The following is a 13,497-nucleotide window of genomic DNA, read 5'->3' as shown; positions in this document are numbered from 1 at the left end:
TTTACCAGTTTAGTTGTATAAAAATGTAGAATTCAGCAGACAGGTTTGCTTTGTGTGCAATGTGGCACATGATTTGTCATATCATGAAATACTTTTCCTAACTACCGCAGAGCCCTAAATATGTGTTTAGCAGTATCTCTAATTGGGTGTCTGGCAAGGAAAAAGTACAAAACAAGAAGCACCTCTGTAGTGTCCCTCCTCTCCCTTTCCATCTTGTTTCATTTCTTTTTTATCTCTTTGCTTCTGCGTTTGAAAGCTGTGCAAAACTACAAACCTCTGTTTGCCCATTTAGATGCATCTGATCTTCCTTTACAAGCCCCTGATTCTTCTTTATGCAGATCAAACTCGGATTGGTAAACAGACAGAGCAGGTCGACTGAAGTGAAAGAACACAGCGGGGGTGTTTACTCACAACTTCTACCATCAAACACAGCGAGGAAACAGCAACCTGCAGGCTGTGCTTCCTGCAGTCTCCCAAGTGATGAGAATCATTCAGATCCTCCACTCTGTCAAAGACAAAAACATCATAGTGCTCCTATCTGACTCTTGTCTCTGAGTGTAAAACAGCCAACTCTTCCTGCTAGAAGGAGCTAGGAAAAAATGTATTTTCATTCATCTCTTTGTATTTAAGTTTTACAATTTGAACACATACTTGTCAGACTACTTTCACCGAATCAGTCATCATATTTACCTAAAAGCAAAGCAAAACCATAGATGAACAAATGTATTTTCCTCCAGCCTTATCTGTCTCTTTTTTGTCCATTATTCACCTTCTGAGGTTCGTTTGCTTGTGTGCGTTGTGTTCTAGAGCGAAGTGAACCATGAGGTACATCTTATTTTATGTACAAACAATGAAGAAAAATAAAAAAAGGGCATTATATGAGACAAGAATGCAGCACTAAGTTATTGATGTTAAATGCTAAATCTTATATGTGAATACTGAGAAGTATTGCTGAAGCAGAGATGGACTAGTTAAATAATCACATAACAAGTGTGAGGCTTGTGGGATCCTAGATTCCTGGGAACAACAACATCCATTCAGTACTGAACAAACATCATGCTGTCCAACTAACTAACTAACTTATAATTCACCTTAATATTGAAAACTTCAACTTCTAAAGCTTCTCTTGAAACACAGTTGAGGTGTGAGCATCCCAGAGTCTAGAGGAGAAAAACCCTGCTGGATTAGTGAACATGTGCACACAACTTGAAACTGCATTAGTGAAGAATTGACAGTGGGAAGCCTTTGTTGTTTGGGGCGGTGTGCATGTAGTGAATGTGAGCATCTCTGTTCTCTAAGGATGGAGAAAACACGTCTACAGGAATTGACAGAAAACAATCAACCTTGAGATGTGCATTAGACTGATTTGATTTATTGCTGGACAGGGTTGCATGACTGACATTTTGTTATCGGCCACAGAAAGATGTGAGCCTAATATTGATTTGCTTCAAAGCGATGGCTTGTTGAACCAAATCTCTAAAAAGCATGCAGGAATGGTTTGCTGCTAGAAATTCACTGCTTGTTTATATGAGAGCTTGCCATGTCACATTGTGTCTCTGTAGTGACTGGTTGTATTGACAAACCTCTACATATACATTGTGTTGAATTTTGCAGAGAGTTGAGAAGAAAAATGCAACCGAATAAACCACACGATAAGATGAAACTCCAGCGAACAAGGTAGTTTGAGTTGTAAAACACCCCACACTGCAGAGTTACGAACCAAGTAACATTTTCAGGCACAATGGGGGTTTGTTGTTGTTACTGTTACTCACCTTCTCTCCGGTTCAGCTTTGCAAAGCCTGCCCCGTGGCTGCTAGACAACTGCGAGGAGCTTCTGAATGATGCTGGCAGTAGACTGGATACCAGCGGACTGTGACACGCCTCTGTAAAGTACAGAACAGAACACAATTTCAAATCATGACATAATTTGCAGCTGAACACTGCAGCTGACTCTTTGATTTGGAAGATATACAGACTCTAATCCTCCATTATTGGGCCTTATATCAGCCTTGTGTAAACAGGTTGTTTGACTGCAACGAAACCCTGCTGAATAAATAATGCATTGAGTCCTCACTGCCTGACAGTGCAGACACATTAATGAGACAACCTGTCCACACACAGTCGATGCTGTGTGTAATCGATTACACATCTATCCTCTTTTTAATGGACTTACACACACATCTTCACACATGTAAACATACATGTACATCACACATGAACAGAAACACATGGTCTGTTCTCTCCACCCATTGCGCTTGTCTGTCCATCCATTTGTCCTTTAGGTCCTTTCTCATGAACATTGTATCTTGAGTGGAATTCTTCACATTTAGCTCAAACTTCCACTTGGACTTAAGGATGAAGTGTTTAATGTTTGATGGTCGAAGGTCACTCTGACCCATTTTTGTCCGAGCAATATCTCACCTAAAGGCAATTTCAATACAGCTGACACTAATGTCCATATCCACTCAAGGATGAACTGATTAAAATGTGAGTCTGGACAGGGCAGAGGCATACAACAACGGAGCAGTCATTTTTGTTTCATTTGTTTGTATGACTTTCATTGCATCTTAAATGTATGCTGGGGAACCATACATAAGCACACACTTGCTGACTTTACCCAAATGGATATACAATATTTTTTTCAGCAATTGTGTTTAATTTCATATCTTAAATGATCAACATTTATCTAGTCTGGAGCCTTCAGCTGAATCCCCAATGCTAATGCGTATTCTTTTATCGCTGAGGGACAAATATCTAGATCGCTCAGGGAGATTATATTAATGAAGGATCTTGAGCTGTCTTTACATTGTTTAAGTTGGATTTGATCTCACGTGGCCCCACTGTGCTTTGATATTGGATTTCTGCCTGTTAAGGAAACTTGCACAGAAAGATCTGACTTTGGTCTCTCATTTAAAGGACTTCAATTTTATCTTTTTGTGTACAAATAGTTTTGTTTGCACAGTGTTAAAGTGGGCCACAGACTGTAATAGTGAGCTAAACACAGTCTAAGAGAACTGTAGTGCAGCTGACATGATGACGATATTAAAACATTTCTGATTTTCAATTTAGAGTAGTGACATGCCTAGGATAATAATCCAGGAGCCAAATGTGGCCTAATATTATATGAATTCATGTTTAAGCATAAAAATGGTAAGAAACCTAAAAACAAATCAAAAGCTGTTAAATTGCACAGCGTGAGTTCTGCAGTTGTATGTGGTGTTATATTAAAACTCCAACCCAACATCTTTGTTTGGTTGGCCCTTTGGTCCATAATAAAAGATTCTGAGCAGCAAGTAAAAGAGAACAACTATGAATACTAAGGAGAATATTTGATTGGAAAAATTCAATACAGTACAATACAAAAAGTCAATACAGAGAAAATCTTTTAAAATTTGAATTGTCATTGTCATTTTACAGTGACTCTGAGCCAAGGTGGCAACTTATGTGAGTTATCAATCTGTGCACATAAAGGTTTTTAGTAATCTTTCACAAAATGAGTCTTGTTAGAACAGGATAATAGGATTTAAACATACTAATTATCAATAATTGTTGATGATACGGCACATGAAAGAAAAAAGTTACTATAGAGATATTATAATGTCAAAATAAAAAATTCTAGTGCAAAACTGAAATCGCTCATGGCGTGAGTGGATGTCTCACCTAGAACATCCAAAGGAAAGAACAAAAGAGCACAATGAGCCCATTTTAACATCAATGATCGAAAAATATCTTTATCAAAGCGACAAACGTTAGACCCAGAAATTATTGCATTTTTTAAATTTATGTGTGTCACATAAAACGTGGAAAACATGAAAACACACATTTTCTTTTTTTTGCATTTGGACAACACGTTCTCGTCCCACGTGCCACTTTGTACATCCTATGCCCAGTTCATTTTCCAACCCACTGAGGGAGAGTCAGCTCCAGTAAATTTGTGTGGCAGAAAATATGGCAACAAGCGTGTCCCAATTGTGTCCGTCATTTTTTAGTGTCCCCCGGAACCCTTGTAGACAACTGTCAAAGCAATGTCTCCAGGGGCCACTAAAAACTGACAGACATTTAGATTTGTAAATGTATTTTTAGTTGCTCCTTTTAGAAACAAAAAATTGATTGCATTTCTCAATTCGCAGTTCTCTGAGCTCTCAGGCCCAACAGACAGATATTGTCATAACGTTTTAATACTTTTTAATACTATAATAAATATGTTTTGTATTTTCCAATATTATTTAAGATAACAAAAGCACTTTTCACGCACTTAATTTTTGGATTTGACCACAATGCAACACAGCTTTAACAGCTCCCATGTTACATGATGATATGCAACATTAGCAGCTCTTTAGCTGAACACAGACAATAACACTGCTGGATGTAATGATGTCTGCTAACAAACACCGGCTCAGAAACCACTGAGCTGCTATTGTTGGTTAGTTTGATAGTTCCCGGCTCTTGTCCACCCAGACAAGAGCCAAACAAGAGCGAAAAAGTGAAACTCTCCGTGCTATCAGCTGACTTTTTCCCTGAGGTATTTTTAAAGCATGTCTAACATTTCAGAGGCACACAGAGGACTGAGTGTTATGGCGGCTAATGGAGTTCCAGGCCCAACAGCCCTTGGCCCAAACGGAGATATTTTGAATCATTAGTCTTTCCCACCTTGTCAGCTCTCACATTCAAGCTCTGTAGGTTTGAGAGCACTGGAAATGAGTCCTCTCAGGACTCTCAGAATTCTCAATGGGCTGCACACCCCATAACATGCACTTTCATTATTAATCCAGAAGAGTGAGCTTCGCCAGGATCCTCTCATCCCCCAGTCTCTCCATCTACAGCATCCACTTCATCACTTTGTCACTGAAATACTGTCCCTACAGAATTCTTGATTAAATCAAGCTGATAAGCAACTTCCTCCACTTTGAAAAACAGAAGCAACCAGAGGATTTACTGGTTCACAGCTCTTTAAGATCCAATCATAGTTTACTGTTAAACCCTACATCACTGAGCACAACACTCACATGTGAACCTTCATCCTTATAGCGTGACTTCACCAATTTCCAACTTGTATCCTATGGCTCTAGTTTGGGGAATCTATTATAATGTTTCTAAACTTCCCTATATTTAATAATATGTTTATTCTTTTCTGAAAACCTTTCCAGATGATGTCATCTGGAGGAGTTTTAACCAGCAGGTTGGCAAACACTACAGCCTCCATATTATGATCAATGAGATGTCTGGATGGTGGCATCTGGAGGCATTTTACAGCTAAAAGCATGGAAGTATTTTAATGTAAGGAAAGCAGAAAACCTTATTATGGCATTCATCTACATCCATTTCCCAGACTAGACCCATGGGGTACAAGTTGAGAATCAGTTTTGCCCTTTAAACAGAATCATTCTACAAAGTTGCAAAACTCCAGTTTGAGTAGAAAGTCTGTTGTTCCCTCCATAGTTTAAACAAGCATTTATTGTAATGTATGTACGAAGATTTAGTAAATACGATTTTTTAGATATTGCATGAAGAAATGCTAGTAATAATGTTAAAATGATCTTTAATTAAGATATTGAAATCTGTGGAAGCTCTGCTGTGGGTGGAAAAACAACACTGACTGAAATAATCAAGCTGTGGAAGCTGCCTCCCACTCCTCAAGACCCATTTTCTTTTTTTTTTACATTTTTAGAACTAAGGAGGCACCAAAACGACTTATTTAATTTGACGCATAGCTGCTAATTATTCAATCTATGAAGGCCAAACTGAAAGCTTGTAAGGCAGAGAAAACTTTTCTGCAACATGGTCCCTGTCCGTCCAACAGACACTGAGCAGGACAGTCACAGTCGAGATGCTGAAAAATAAGCTTTGCAGCCTTTTATATGCCACTTAAGTTTATGCTGGAAATTATATTGACTCCCTTATCCAGTTTTAATAATCAGACAGTAGCTATACACAAGCTGTTCTCCGAAAAATATTAAAATAATGTATTTACTAAATTAATCCCCAAATTTTTCCAATCAGCTCTACAAAACAAACTGTTTTAATGTAAGTCTGAAGGCAAGGTAACATAAGGCAGCCCTGGCACGTAAAAAACACATCCTATGCAGCTGAACCCCAAATGGGATTATGATTTTTGAATGAAAATCAAATAACCATGTTGCATGTAAGGTGTGTCAACCAGACCACAATCTTTCTCTAATCATAAACGAGAGGTGTCTAAAGACAATGATTAAAAAGCAGAAAATGTCGTAGCCTGACAAACTAGGTGTTGCAATGCAACATCAGATATTAATACATATTAATATTACATTGACTCCTGATATGTTCAGTGCTAGTGTATTTGCATTTCCATTTGCATTAAATGTCAAGATATCCTCTTTGAGGAATCTGGTTGCAATTACCCCACAAAAACATGTTTACGTTTGCAGTTTACCTGTTTAAGAAACAGTTTCTAGGAGCTGCATAAGGAGCAATATCTTCTTCTATTGCATTTGAATTTGCAGATGTGGACTGTGCCTATGGAAATTTCTTAGTTACAAACAGTCTGTGTCACAGACCACAGGGAAGCCAAAGAGTAACAATAAGATAAAAAAACACACACACAAGCTCAAGCTGCTGATTGTGTCTCTCTTGGTAGGTGGTAAACATATTACAAGTCCACTGGGCTTCTGCTCTGAGCAGATACGCTTTGTAGTCTCCTCCCCAGGTGAGAGGGCCTGACCCTCTGTATGGTGGAGAATTCTAACGCTGTGCAACGCTGTGCATCTGCAGCCCATGCAGGAAATTATAAGCAACAGCGAAGGTAAATGTCCTTCCTGTTTGTGCTGCTCCTTTGTTTACTGGTGTATGTCCCGACGATGTAAGTTCAGTAACTCACACACATATGATTTAAGACAAGGACATTCAAAAACAGTAGTAGCACCTTGGTGAATTGTAAAGAATTTCTGTACAACCGCCTTACAAGCTGGCAGCATGTCAAGAGGGCTCCCTTCACCGTTTTTTTTTACATTTTTAGAACTAAGGAGGCACCAAAACGACTTATTTAATTTGACGCATAGCTGCTAATTATTCAATCTATGAAGGCCAAACTGAAAGCTTGTAAGGCAGAGAAAACTTTTCTGCAACATGGTCCCTGTCCGTCCAACAGACACTGAGCAGGACAGTCACAGTCGAGATGCTGAAAAATAAGCTGTGTCTTCACCGCTTCATAACTGCTTTCACATCGTAATTTTATTCTGTTTGCAGACATGAGGTTCTGCTTTGTTTTACTGATTTTGATTGCTGATTTTGACTTTTGCTGTTAACTTCATTTCTACCTGTCATGCTTCATTTGCCTGTGAGGTTTGAGGGTAAGGGTGGGGCTAGACTCTCCATTCACTTCACATTAGGGTAGCATGTCTGAATGTAGGTAGCAAAATTTGACAGAAGACCCAGCTCGGTCTCATTCCCAAGGTGTCAAAATGTACTGCTTTGTCCAGTCCTTTTTGCATCACTTGCTTATGCTTAAGGCACCGACACAGGGCTTTCAGTCAAGTACAATTAAAACCCTGATATAAAGAGAAATGCAAGATTTTGTGCGATTTAATGATGATTTTTATGAATGTGACGCATATGGTTACTATAGTAAGGAAGCACGTGTGTGACATTGTCACTAGCTGTAATGTAGCGTTTTGTTTTTTTTCTAATTTAACCTTACCCTAAGTTCATATGACACGCTAATTTTTTAAAATCAAAATCAAAATTATTAACAAATTTTTGTTTCACAAATGTATGCCTAATAGCCGTAATAGTTAAGGGGAGCTCGACCCAGAAGTCACATGTCTATACAAGCAGTAGCATGAAGCATAAAGAAATCGTGTTTCAAAAGCGAGATGGTGAGTTCAGAAGGACATGGAGACGTTACATTTCATAAGCCCTGCAATACTGCATTGCACCCTCAGGGGAATTAATGCACAATGTGCACAATATGAAACCAACAATAGTCTTAACTATGTATGAACAACAGATCCAGACAGCATGTGTGTGTGTGTGTGTGTGTGTGTGTGTGTGTGTATGTGTGTTTGTGTGTGCATGTGTGTGTGTGTGTTTGTGTGTGTGTGTCTATGCTTCAGGTCAACATATATACACACACCAGAAAGAATCCCGCACTTCACACTGCTGCCTGTAATTTACACCCAGAGTTGGTCTTTTAAAACTACGCTGCGGGCGTCGCTAATGTGTGTGAAGCATGAGTAAACCACGGGCTGTTCCACCATCTGTGTCAACAGCTGAACTGACTAAAAGAAGCATATCTGTTCCGTCGGATGCGCGTGATGGACGGCTGAAATTTTGAGCTCATACGCCTCCTGCATCCACTCACTGTAAAAGGTTTCTCTATTGTGACCTGTATATTTTCAAATCCACGTGCCAAGCTGCTGTTCTGATCTTCTAACGTGCCGTTTAGTGCCGTACATATCAAGGGTTTCGCACTTGCGCTCTCCTTTTTCTGTGCTCTTCCACCTCATTAACTGAGTCATTAAATGGCTTTTCAGATACCTTATCTTTGCTGTCAGCTCTGGTCTTTAATACCAAAGACATTTCTACTTCACTCTCATGTAACTTGCATATGATAAAATTATGCCATGTGGCAGCCTGGGTTGTGAGAAGGAGCAGATGGCGATTTACAATCTAAAGAAACATGCAGACAGTTTTAATATGTATGTGTTCTGTTAAATTACACTTGGAAGTAGATTTTTCAGTGACAGAATGTCATATTAGTTTTCAGCTGACTTCTGAGTGCACCGCATGGGCTCTGTTATTTTAAAAAATGCATGTCAGGGACAACGTCTACTGTCAGCACCATCCATTCAAGCTACAGTACGTTAATCCATTGCACCCAAGACAGTGGCAATAAATGACAAGTCAAGCAGATACAGTGTGGAGCTTGAAAAATATAAACAACACAGGGCACAAGGGGAATATGCTCTATAATCCTAAGTAAGAGAGGAAGGAAGGTTCTTTATCTTTTTCCTTCAGCTTTATTATTATTATCTCTGCCTTGATCATTTTCATTACCTTCATCATCATTCTAATTATTAGTGTCATCCTATCCTTCATCTTTTTTTCCCTTCTTGTCATCATCATCATCATCATCACCACCATTATCAGCTTATTTTTCACATCTTCATCACATTCATCGGCATTATCTTTTTCTGCATCTCCTCCTTTATCAAAAGGAATCTTATATTTCATCATTTTCACCTTCATTTTTAGCATCAGATTTAATTCTTTCCTCTTTAATCCTTCATCATCATATCATAATCAGAGAAAAGGTTTTCATTATATATTCATAGTATACGTCATTGCCATTATTACCACAGTCATTATCAATATAAACATCTTCATCGTGATTAACATTCTCATTCATCTCCTCATCATTACAATTATCACAAACATCAACAGAGTTCAGGGGGTGAACTTCCTGCAACAACGATTTGCTTTTAAAGTACCTACAGCTTGACTTACTTCCTTCACTGCGAGGTCAGAGTTTTCTGGGGGATTATAACGTCTTGCTCATTGATAGTTTAACATTGAAGAAATATTCTCCTAATCCAGGTCTTCACAGTATTCACTTCTGCACATACAGCTTTGCTTTTATTCCGACCAAACCCATCACAATGCAGTGTAATGGAGCATGCCTGACCTCAGCCCGAGTTTGATGGATTCTTGAACCCCGTACAAGTCATCTAAGGTGATGACAGTGCCATGTAATGAATGAGTGTGGGTTTAGGCAGCCAGACCTCCCATGGGACTGGCCTTGGGCAAATATCGATGTGCCACAAACTCAGATAGATTGACGGCAGGCCTTAGCCAGTTCTATCACTTAACTACTTGTCCCTGGGTTAATAAATCTAGATTCCTGACTGACAGCACCAGCTTTACTCTGACGGTCCCGCTGCCAAATGTAGCCTTGACTTCATCGCATCGCATTTGTGGCATCTCTTCTGTGAACGCACATTTTCATAAATGACACTAAAGCATACATATGAGAGTGGCTTTCTGCTCAGCCTCCTCTAACTTTTATCATTTCTGCTCACAAACTCAGGCGTCTTCGTGAATCATGAAGGATGACGGGGTTTTGCAGGGAAATGCACAGTGGATCCACACTGATTAGATTATATTCACAGGTTTATGTCCTGCTCAAGACATGCAGCCCACTTTTCTTCTGTTTTTTTGTCAGAACTGTGAGAAAGTACATAAATCTGTAGACTAGTCTTACATATCAGTCTGATAATCCAAACATTCAACCTGCAGCCTCACGGGCTAACCCCTGGATGATCGACTCTGAATGCTAATTTCAACTCCAGCATTATTCTGGATAAGACCATCGAGCTGCGACAATATCGTATCATCCCTCTCCAGTGAGTGGCACTGAAACTGTGTGGAATGCAACAGGCACTCTGCGAGAGTATTGTAAAACTACTTGTATCGCTTTCATTCATCACTCACACCAGAAAGTACAGGTCAGCATCCATCATCAGACAGTAATAAGTCCCAGCTTAAAGCAGCTGTCTGTGAACAGAGAGAAGACTTCCTCTGCCTCTCCTCGTTCTGACACATTAGTCTTAACTTGGGAATCACTGTGCTGGGAGGCTGGTGATTGTGAGTGGTGAGTCACGCACACACACAGATCAGCTGACATTCCCAGGACTTTTGCAGCCATACTGGACATTTAGTTTTTCTAAATTGCTAAGATACATTTAATGTCACCAGGATCCACATGATCTTCATCATCACCTTTTTAGCACAGTAGAAAACCTTTCTTGCAAATGTGTTTTCCACTGGTTTCCAATGGTTTCACATATTTTTAAAATGTTTCAAAACAGTTCAAAACAAAACTTTATTGAATTAACTTTGTTAAATTAAAGGACACACACATGTCCAGCTGAATTATGAATCCTTGCTGCATGTGTGCAACCCACTATCCAAAAATTTTCAATCAGCACTCTGTCCTTTTCCATTTTTTAAAGACACCACCTCTGTTTGCAAACCTGAATCAAAGACATGAGAACACATTCAGTCTGATATTGATGAGAACCTGTGACCAAACTGACAGGGGTGAAATGTAAATTCTGAGTATTTCAACATATATCATTTAGATTTTTGGTAGGGATGCCCTGATAGCACTTTTTCTCAGAGTGAGGACAAAACTGTTTTGCTTCTGTCGAATGACAGTAAAATCCTCATTAATCCACTGCATTTAAAGAAGTCCTGCAAGAACATAAATTCTCCCATGTTCTTCTGCCAAAACAAATATGGCAGTAACGGGAGCTTAAGAAAAATAAAAGGGGCAAAAGATGAAAAAAGCACAAATTTAAGGTAAGACTCTGGATGTGGAAGCATAGACAACACAGTCTAATAAAGTCAAATAACTTTATAAAAAAAGTAATCACGTAAAATTCTAGTTAATATACAACCCTTGATCCCCCTGATGACAGTCGCTAGTATTAAACATTTTTTAAATAATTTAAAATATTTTAAAATATATGATTTCTTCTAGTCGTGCCTTCCAAAATTACCAGCAGTTGTCTTAATGTGTTAAAATTCAAAGCACACCATGCATCCATCTATCCATTATCTGTAACCCTTTATCCTGTTTAGGTCTAATTTAGAGTCACCAAGTAACCTAATACACATGTCTCTGGACTGCGGGAGGAAACCTACACAAGAACAGGGAGAATATTGAAACTTTCAAGCATTTTATTGTTTAAAAATAAAACAATTTAATGACACAAATCAGACTCCAACCAACTTGTTGTGTAATGTGTTCATTATTATGTGTATAGAATATAAATCATTATGTTCACAGAATCCCATCTTTAACAAGTGACTGACTGACTACTTAAGTTGCTCCTGGATGAAGCTCCAATAGGTTTTTCTATATTCAACTCTTTGAATTCTTCTTGCCTTAAAGGTTAGTGCAGTTGACCTAAATAGTAAAAGTTCACATGTGCACATTCAAAGATCCCCCGAAGTTTAAGCTAACACAAAAGATTTTCCCCACGGAGAAAGTCCGTATGATCACTGCAATTCCACATAAATTACATCACCCCACAGTTTGAAATGCATGTGCAATTGAGTTTTTCATGGTGGAAAACTTGCATTTTAAACTTCTTATTAGTGCATGCAGTTCATGGCCTCAATTCCATTCCTGTCCAACATCAGCCTGAATCTGAACACATGAGCTTTTTAATTAAACATATTAATAAGTAAAACACCTGACTGCTCATACAGCATCAGACAAAGAGGGCATGAGACCTGTTTTTTTTAGCTCAAGCAGCTAAATCATTCTGTTGATGGTTTTACAGTTTGAATTTGAATTTGCCCTCTTGAAAGATATCAGCCATATCAGCACCATCTCCTCCCTCCACCTGCTTCACTCCTGCTCATCTCTCTACAACCACATCCTCTCTTTGCAGCAGATCGTTTCTTTACTCAGTTTGGTTATCTTTGACAAATCCCACTGCCAACCTTCTACTGAGGCTCCTTTCACTCACAGAACCACCTAAAGCCAGTCACTGATGCTGATTGAGCTGGTGCTTAAGTGTATCCAGAGGAAATTACACAGAAATTGCAAACACGAGTTGAATGAGATGCACATCAAAAATTTGTTCTATAGGTGTATACTGTGTAGAGGGACAAATATACTACAAATGGCAAATTATATTATAATTTGAAAATTAAACTATGGGTTGAAGTTATAAAAGGACTAAAGATTATATTCATAAAATGGCAAATGTATATATCTGTGTCTGTAGAATGACATGAAGTCCTGCAGGAAAGTCATAAATACACAATGTCCGTTGACCACCAACAGATTATCCATGACCCAGACTTGTGATTGAGGTCAGACCAAGCAACATTTAACCCTTTTAACATGGCACAAATTATAAAAACACGTACTTCACACAGGTATGCACAAGATTATTTGTTATGTGTTATGGGTCTACTGATCATGATAGTGAACAAGGTGACACTTCATCCAAGACGCTACATAAAAAACTTTTGAACACACTCATGTTTGCTTTGCCATGCAACATTATTCATCATTTACTGTCTAATGTGAGGCTCCACGGTTATGGGTTTGTCTGATTGCTAAATATACTGTATTTTGATGCTAATCCATTGCAAGTTTCATTTTTTTACGAATTTTTCTTTCTTTCTTCATGGAGAAACAGGCCTTTTTACACAGACAGCTATGCTCAAACATCCTGTCACCGAATGCTCTGCCCACCTGCTCCACCCACTGCTTCACCTACACAAGTACATACACAGCTGCTTTCGAGCAGAGCTCGGTCATTGTGACCGGCTGCAGAAACAGAAACATCTGCCCTCCCACGACAGTTTTACCTCCTTTGTTTACTCTGACAAATAGCGCGAGCCAGACCTTGCCAGTGGCCGTGGCTCAGCACTAACACAATGTAAAAAAGAAAAAAAAACGTGGAGAGTTCTGGTCATCAGAGATTATTAAGTGGATGA

The 13,497-nt window shown here is 38.9% G+C and overlaps 1 protein-coding gene across 1 annotated transcript in view; it reads right to left on the bottom strand.

Moving 5' to 3' along the window:
• Window positions 1-13,497, bottom strand: part of LOC137131543 (contactin-associated protein-like 4) — a 63,914-nt gene that overhangs the window by 48,886 nt on the left and 1,531 nt on the right. The window contains exon 2 of the mRNA XM_067512961.1: window positions 1,773-1,883. Within this exon, the coding sequence (XP_067369062.1) occupies window positions 1,773-1,883 (111 nt within the window). The remainder of the gene's footprint in view (window positions 1-1,772; window positions 1,884-13,497) is intronic.

This window comes from Channa argus, chromosome 1 (genome assembly GCF_033026475.1).
Source record: "Channa argus isolate prfri chromosome 1, Channa argus male v1.0, whole genome shotgun sequence".
Classification (NCBI taxonomy): domain Eukaryota; kingdom Metazoa; phylum Chordata; class Actinopteri; order Anabantiformes; family Channidae; genus Channa; species Channa argus.
This window is presented reverse-complemented; position numbering and strand designations above follow the sequence as displayed.